An 8361-nucleotide genomic window follows, 5' to 3' on the forward strand; every position below is an offset into this window, starting at 1 on the left:
TACCTCTCCACTATGAATAGATTAAAGATATATACCTCAAGCCTAAACCTTGTCTCAAAATGATTGTAAAACAGTGTCTAAGGCGCCTGACAGCATATTCACAGCCATTTAATGTAGTAACGTTCTATGAGGCATCTTTTAACAGCACTAATTTCTTCAGATGTCTGGTTCCCATCACCACAGCTGTGAATCAATCGTTTCTCTAAGAAAGAGCATTTCACATCAAACCACTGCAAATGGCTTTATTCACATCTTAATGATTTAATTATGCAGAAGAAATCACTGTAAAAATTGAGTAACCAGGTTTCCTTGAAATTTTGAGCTCATTGAACTTCAACAGATGCGAAACATTATTCTTCTGTTAATATTACAAGTTCACTGAACTGAAAGTTTTAAGCTAACTTCAAGGTTACTTACCTTCTTAAGTTACAAAACTGCACGTTGTTTTACAGTGTAGATGGAATTTCCCTTTTATCCACTTCTTTGTTTCTCTTCATGATTTTTTATTAACAAAGAACATTGTTGTACTTATTGATAAACGCAGGCGGCATCACCACGGCCTTTAGTACGGAACGTCTCTCTGTTGCCTGCTACAGAGATCCAGAAGAGATATGAAACCATGGAAAATAGAAAGTGGAAACGATGCCAGAACAACGTATGTATAGCAGTATAATTAATCTCGCAGATCTTCCCATAAAGGACATTTGTTAAGATTCACATTCATGTCATGTTCACCAAATTAGAGCCAGTTTTCTGTCTATCAAGTACGTTAAAAGTGATGAAAAAGAAGAAGTAAATGTCAAAGGAGTTACCTAGATCCCTAAGTTTGAACGTACGTGTGTTTTTCAGGTTTATGCAGTGCCACCCTCAATCCCTCAAGAGCCCAACTATGACATCCCTGTGCCTTCAAACAGTGAGGCTCATCAAAGGGTGGCTTGTGGCTACAGCACTATGCCCAACCTACGCAAATCCGAATGGATCTACGATGTGCCTGTGGCACCTGAGAAGTCCAGGGGTGAAGCTGTTAACTATGGCACCATTCCGTCCAAATGCACAAATTCAAGCAAACAACTTTACGACACACTGCCGGCACGAGTTTGGCCTGCAACATCTGCAAGCTCCCTCTACGACATCCCAAAATCTAGCATGGCTGCGCAACAAAGTGTAGACTCTAGCAAGCCAGGGAATGAAGGCATCTATGATGTACCACCTGCCGCCAAGCAAAGAGAAACACCTCTGGAGGTTCTACCACTTCAAAAGCAGCAAAACTTAAACCTGAATGATTCTGACAAGGGTCCTGTTCCTCTTGAGTACAGAGGTAACAGCAGACCCATGTATGACTTTCCTCGAGGGCGCCCATCATGGGGCAGAAAGGCAGAAATGTCCAACCAGTCCCAAGAGGGAGCAATTAGCGTAGAGAGTGAGGAGAGTGTGGAGAAAGGCAGAGGTCTGTCTGTGCCCAAAAACCAACGTAGCTCAACCGCGTCAACTTCCTCTACCACCTCCAGCTCTTCCAGGAGCTCTTGTGACTCCTTGATGCTAAGTTCACCTTCTCCCGAGCTTCTAAGAGAGATCACAGCGCCCCAGGAAGAGGTGTCCCAAAAGTTGTTGGATCTCCAGGAAGTGGTGTGTAAAGCCATTCCGAAACTCATGGACTTTGTTAGCAGCAGTTGGAGATGCCGGGAGCATCTTGGCCAGCATCTCCAGGAAATCCGCATAGCAGCTGAGGATGTGGCAAACTCAATCAACAGCTTCCTCGATTTTGCTCTGGATGTCAGAGGAAACGCCCGGCGGCTGACTGATTCCAACTTGCAGGCACGGCTCCAGAAACAGCTCTCCATTGTGGAAGACTCAGGACTCATTCTTCAGCAGTCTGTGGAAGATCTTGGTGGCTTGGGGTGGTCTCTAGATGCTCTGGTTCAGGATCCTGAAAAGCCACACACTCCAGACCAGCTTGAACGCTTTGTCATGGTGGCCCGAACGGTGCCTGAAGATGTGAAGCGTCTAGTGTCCATCCTCAATGCTAATGGAAAGCTTCTGTTCAGAAGCTCTTCAAAGGAGCCAGAGTCATCAAAGAGCACCAGTCCCGCTGACAGAACAACAAGCCTGGGCAGGAATGAACCACTGCCAGACTCAGAGGGAGATGACAATGATTACGTGCAACTTCAGGTAAGAGTGTTTATCCTGCTGTAACCAGTGGTGGGTAGAGTACCCGTAATGCTTACTGGAGTAAAAGCAGTGCTACTTTGGTGAAATAATGACTCACGTAAAAGTTCCTTCCCAAAACTTGAGTAGATAAACAACAGTACCAAATTAAGTGCTCAGTATCCTACAGTAACTGTTACAGAACCTCTTAGTACATCCAGTCTCTATGACCATAGAAAGTAGTCGTGTCTGAATTCGAACCTCACAGCAATACCAGAAAAGTAGCGCTCATAAACAGCTGTTCAAATGTTTTAAAGCTGTGTATTATTATTACTACAATATTATTTTGGCACCTTCTATTTATTGTTTATGTTATTTGGGAGTTGACTGGACCGTGAGTACGATGTTTCGTTCCACCTCATGTACCACATGTGATGTGAATGACAATAAAGCCTTATCTTATCTTATCTTATTCTATATTCAATAATAACTTATAAAATGTAGCTTTAAATGTAAACTAGACAGCAAAAGTTATTTTAGATAGTCAACATTTCATGCATGTTAAGGGAAAAAAATTAACAACAACAAAAAAAATAGTGTAATTATCTATTTAGATTTATTTTCTGAAGTTTCCTGTCTCAAGAGTTGACCACTGCTTTTGCCACATGATGCACTCTGGATATTCTTGATTAATGCAAAGCCTCTAAATGCTTAACTGTTATCAGCAAACAGCTTAGCAAATAAAAGACAACAGCCAAACTCATAACTCTGTATTTACACACAATATTATTCAAAAACAGATGATAAAAAACATCTGGGACCTAAATGTATGCTGCAAAAGCCTGCTGTCCAATAAGCATTGATCCTTGCTCCACTAAAACAGCATGTGTTTGAAACTGCTGTTAAGTTGGATTGAAGCCCTGCTTCAACTTTTCCACTGGCTTTGACTGCGCCAGACTGCAATGATGCAGTAGATGTATCACACTACACGAAGCTAAAAATACTGAACTGCAGAATTGCAAGTAAGTGTTAACCATTCATAATTGTGTTATGATGAAATTTTAGGGGAAGCCTGTATTGACTTCCCATGTAGTCTTAAAGCAACAGTCACTGCCGCAGAGCACGGAGACCTTATGAAGGCAGCCAGGCTGATAGCATAAACATACAACACGTAAAATGACAGAGCGGTCAGCGGATGCTGAGGGGCATAGTGCGCAGAGGTCACCGACTTTCTGCAGAGTCAATCACTACAGACCTCCAAACTTCATGTGGCCTTCAGATCAGCTCAAGAACAGCGTAGAGAGCTTCATGGAATGGGTTTCCATGGCCGAGCAGCTGCATCCAAGCCTTACATCACCAAGCGCAATGCAAAGCGTGGAATGCAGTGGAGTAAAGCGCCGCCACTGGACTCTAGAGCAGTGGAGACGGGTTCTCTGGAGTGACCAATCACGCTTCTCCATCTGGAAATCTGATGGACAAGTCTGGGTTTGGCGGTTGCCAGGAGACGGTACTTGTCTGTTCTACCAGTGCACAAAGCAGCTCCATAAAGACGTGGATGAGCCAGTTTGGTGTGGAAGAACTTGACTGGCCTGCACAGAGTCCTGACCTCAACCCCATAGAACACCTTTGGGATGAATTAGAGTGGAGACTGTGAGCCAGGCCTTCTCGTCCAACATCAGTGTCTGACCTCACAAATGTGCTTCTAGAAGAACGGCCAAAAATCTGTTATAGCTGCAAAGGGTGGGCCGACATCATATTAAACCCTATGGATTAAGAATGGGACATCAATCAGTTTCATATGCGTGTGAAGCCAGACGAGCGACTACTTTTGGGAATATAGTGTGTGACATTGGCTTACAGCACGAAAGAACTTGAGTCACAGATTTGGTAAAAGAAACTTTTTTAACAGAAACTTTCCACTTGTAGAAAGTAAAGTGTGTTAGGTCTCGTTTCTTTTTGGGATCCTTATGGTGTAAAAGCGATGGACCTCAACACTGTGAAAAATTTCAAAATGTACCATTTACTCTGCAGACCACACAGTCCATATACACTCACCGGCCACTTTATTAGGTACTTTTTGAAAAAGGCACAGTACAGCGCAGCCAATCAGAACAGAGCTCATTTACATATACTTGTCCTAAAAGCACAGTGACAAAACAGCCTGTCCAATTCTAAGGGATAAAGAGAGATCGGACAGTGGTCATGTAAAAATTCATTCTGTTTTTTTATTGTACATAAACCCATACAAGCATCATACGTGGACGTCGGGAGAAATAATTCATGAGAAAAGTATAATGTTAATATTATAACTGAGACAAAGATTTTTTCCGTGCCATTCAATTATGTTTGGTTTTCATATTCCCTTTTTCTGTCATCATTCTTTCCAGACAAAGACAGAGTTTGAGCAGCAACAGCAAATAAAAGAAAAAGACGACACAAATGAAGGAAATAAAGGAAAACAGGTAAATGACTTTCTCCGCAAATATACGTCCCAGTCAAACTTCTGCCTGGAATATGAACAGACATCAAGCACAAGGGATGTCTGGTCATAACTATGTGTTGCTTGTGGGTGCTAATGCTGGAAAAAACCTTCATGGAGTTAAAAAAAACCCATTCATCATTACTTCTTATTTCCTCTTTAAATGCATGTATAGGCTTCCTGTCTGGGTGCCCTCAGCACCAATGATGACACACTTACACTGCCAGCAAGTACGGATATTAGTCTGTGCTCCTTGTAAGCAGCAGCAAAGTGTTTGTTTCCTATCTCCAAATCAGGAACATCCTATTGCTATGGTTATTGATTTGTTACTAAGCCCTGTAAGTAGTTTGTAAGGTGAGAAAAATGCAAATTATGCAGTCCCTACAAAATGGGCCGCGAACCGTTAGTGGACCTTTAGTACGTGTCCTAATTTTCGGTTTTTCTTTATCTTTATTAGGTTTCCAAACCGGTGCCTCCCAGACCTCCCAACAAAAGTCCCAGCAAGTCCCAAATCTCAGACCACTGCCGTCTTTACTTTGGAGCCATCAAGAAAGCCATCACTGTGTTTGTTGTTAGCTTAGAAGAGGGCCAACCACCTGAGAAGTTCATAGCCCATGGCAAGCTGGTGATCATGGTGGGTCAGAGACTGATGGACTCCCTGTGCTCTGAAGCCCAGAGCAGACCAGACTGTCAGGAACTTCTTTGCAAGAGCAACCACCTGTGTGCCCTGCTCAAGCAGCTGGCTGTGGCTACTAAGAAGGCTGCCATGCACTTTCCTGACAAAGTGGCCATCCAGGAAGCAAGAGACTTTGCCAAAGAACTGGCTCAGAGGGCTCATCACTTTCGCATGTCTTTGGATCTCTAAGGTAGTGCTTCTCAGTCCTGGTCCTGGAGCAGCCTTGCCCTGCACTGTTTAGTTATTTGGATTAGATTATATTAACGTCATCATCCTCTATAGTGGACATTTGTCTTTGGGTTCTCCTCACATATATAGACAGAATAATAATCATCATTACTATTATCTCTATTTATATAACCTGCATAGCACATAGTTGGGACACTTTGTGAAAAGTAAATGAAAACTAAAAATTCAGGATTTGCAAATCCACTGACCTGCATTCAAGCAAACAGCACAAAGACAGGATACTTAATATTTTACCTTATGGGCCTAAATATATCAATCTGAAATTGGGGCCTACAACATGCTCCAAAAGCCATGTGAGACTAGGAACATCGGGTCTCATTTACCATTCTGTTACTTCAGTCTAGGTCAGATTCATGATGTTCTTAAACTGCAGAACTGCCCTCACCTTTGTGCTCTTGTGTGTGTGTGTGTAGATTCTGTTCTCACCTAAAAACAAACCCCAAATAAGAAAACATTGGTGAGTGTCATCATCTCATGATCTTAAAATAAATGTAAATACTGCATAAGTGGGTTTTAAGAAGAAATCTTTGTTGGTGAATGTGGCCCATTGATAAACCGGTGATGCTTGTTTACACAAGGAGGATCTGGGAAAGGCCTGGTCAAAAAACATGAGCAATTTCAATGATTTTAGGCATTTCACTCTTTATGATGTGTGATGTTATCCACATAAATGTCTGTGCATAAAGGGCAAGGCTGAAAACCACAATGCCCATGACCTTCCCCCAGACTGCATTAAAAAACAAGCATGTTTCTGTTTTGGATATCCCAGCATGGGATTGGGAATACTTTGACAATTTGACAATCCATATCCAAGTGATATCCATTACTAACATCCATAAATGCAAGTTAAGGCTGTACTATGCACAGCGGAATCCATACGTCAACAACATCCAGAAACACCACTGACTTCTCTGGGCTCAGGATAATATAAATTGGATTGATGTACAATGGAAGTGCATCACGGTCCGACAAGTCAATGTCATGTTGAGAAACAGGGGTCTATGAATTTGATTGAATACCAGGATGGTTCATATTGCCAGTCAGAAACTTTCTTGCATGGTAATGTAAATATGGTGAGTTAGATTTTTTATATATTGACCACTTCTTTGATATCTTTTTGGGATTTCTATTTCTGTTGCCAGTTCATGTATCAAAGCGTATGAGAAGATAACGTTTATCTCCTAAATGGGCGACTGATGACAGTTAAGAGTGGTCAACTAGCCTGAAATAAGATCATAGGGACTTTCACCATTGGTCTATTGGTATGGCAGAGCTCACATATGCAGTTTGCTTTGTAAGTTTAATGAGTACATAGCTAGCCTGACCTACAAAAATCACATGTAAGCAAAACCAATTGCACTTTTTTGATGTTGAACATTGTAGGCGAAATGTTTGTTTGTATACAGTAGAGGAAAATACTATACATAACTATTTTTGTACATTTTGTGACATTGTATTGTCCATCTAAGAACTGTGTAAATATTTAGCTGTTTTTCATTTTTTACTTTTCCTATGCTCACTATATATATATATATATATATATATATATATATATATATATATATATATATATATATATATATATTTACTAGATACTGCTTAATCTTACCTATTCAAGAAGAGTTCAAACCAAGTCTTCTAAGTGCTCAGTATCAGATAACCGCTTGCTTCATTAAATATAGCACTGTTCGTACACCAGTGTGGTAGTGACATCAATAAAACTACAAGAAATATATTGTCCTGTACGACTTTGCAGGTGCAATACCCAAACTCTATCACTGATCAAAGCGTTGGTGCCCTCTGCTGGTTCTGAGGTAACTGCAGTTCATTTCATTATTTGGATTTCACAAATAAAGGATTAAACATATTTTCTTTCTTTCAAATATTTTCTTTTTCATGGTCTACTTACGTTATTTCAATAAACTGCAGTACTCTGCGAAAGTGGAAAACCGTCCTTGGTCCTCGATTCCCTTTTTCATTTCCAGTCAACAACAAGTTATTCACTCAACATCAGGAAAAAAATGTAAAAAACATATAGAACAGAAAATTACACAGAAGCATCAATAACTAAATATTAGATTTGATTCGATTGTATAATATTTTGATTGTTTATAATACCAGGGATATTTTTTCACACCTCCAAAATTCAGTCTTAGAAGTTGGTTGAATTTTCTGCCACACACACTCCAAGTAATCCCAAAAACATTGTGATTTTAAGGCCTGGACTCTGTGGACAGTCTGTTGGTTGGACGAGACCAGCAGCTACTTTCTTTGATTTTGCATTTTCTATGTAATCATTTTATGATTATCATTTTAATCATTTTATGGACTCCTGTTATTGACTCTCCGTATCCAAGTGGATGATCTTCTATGTCATCTCTCAGACATATTCTGATTAATTAATAAATATTGATTAATATAATTAATAACTTGTATTTAACGGCAAAATTAAACAAATGGAGGGTGGTCTCTGACTTTTACACAATACTGTAAGTAAACAAATATAAACATTAAAATTATATGCTGCAACTTTACCGGTAATTAAATCAAGTGTCAAATTGGCAACATAATATTGCGCTAAAAGCTGTCTTACAAGTGTGTGAAAGAAGTCACCTTTATTGCCCGACAGTCAACCCCCCCTCTGTCCAGCACAGGGCCTGCGGCCTGGCCTCTGAAATTATTTAGATTTTTCATTATTATCGTTTTCATATCAGATCACTGCTGTATTTTCTGTCAAATCAATTTAGAAGTAAAGAAGAAAGTCCCTGAAAGTTACTTTAAAACTTTTTTAATGTTACATTGACTCAGAAAC

General features: G+C 40.2%; 1 protein-coding gene across 1 annotated transcript in view; it reads left to right on the plus strand.

Moving 5' to 3' along the window:
• cass4 (Cas scaffold protein family member 4) overlaps nt 1–7063 on the plus strand; it is a 35497-nt gene extending 28434 nt beyond the window's left edge. The window contains exons 4-7 of the mRNA XM_017717949.2: nt 545–655; nt 850–2169; nt 4533–4607; nt 5082–7063. Coding sequence (XP_017573438.1) covers nt 545–655; nt 850–2169; nt 4533–4607; nt 5082–5489 — 1914 coding nt within the window. The 3' untranslated portion in view covers nt 5490–7063. The remainder of the gene's footprint in view (nt 1–544; nt 656–849; nt 2170–4532; nt 4608–5081) is intronic.
• The last annotated feature ends 1298 nt before the right edge of the window (nt 7064–8361 follow it).

This window comes from Pygocentrus nattereri, chromosome 21 (genome assembly GCF_015220715.1).
Source record: "Pygocentrus nattereri isolate fPygNat1 chromosome 21, fPygNat1.pri, whole genome shotgun sequence".
Taxonomy (NCBI): domain Eukaryota; kingdom Metazoa; phylum Chordata; class Actinopteri; order Characiformes; family Serrasalmidae; genus Pygocentrus; species Pygocentrus nattereri.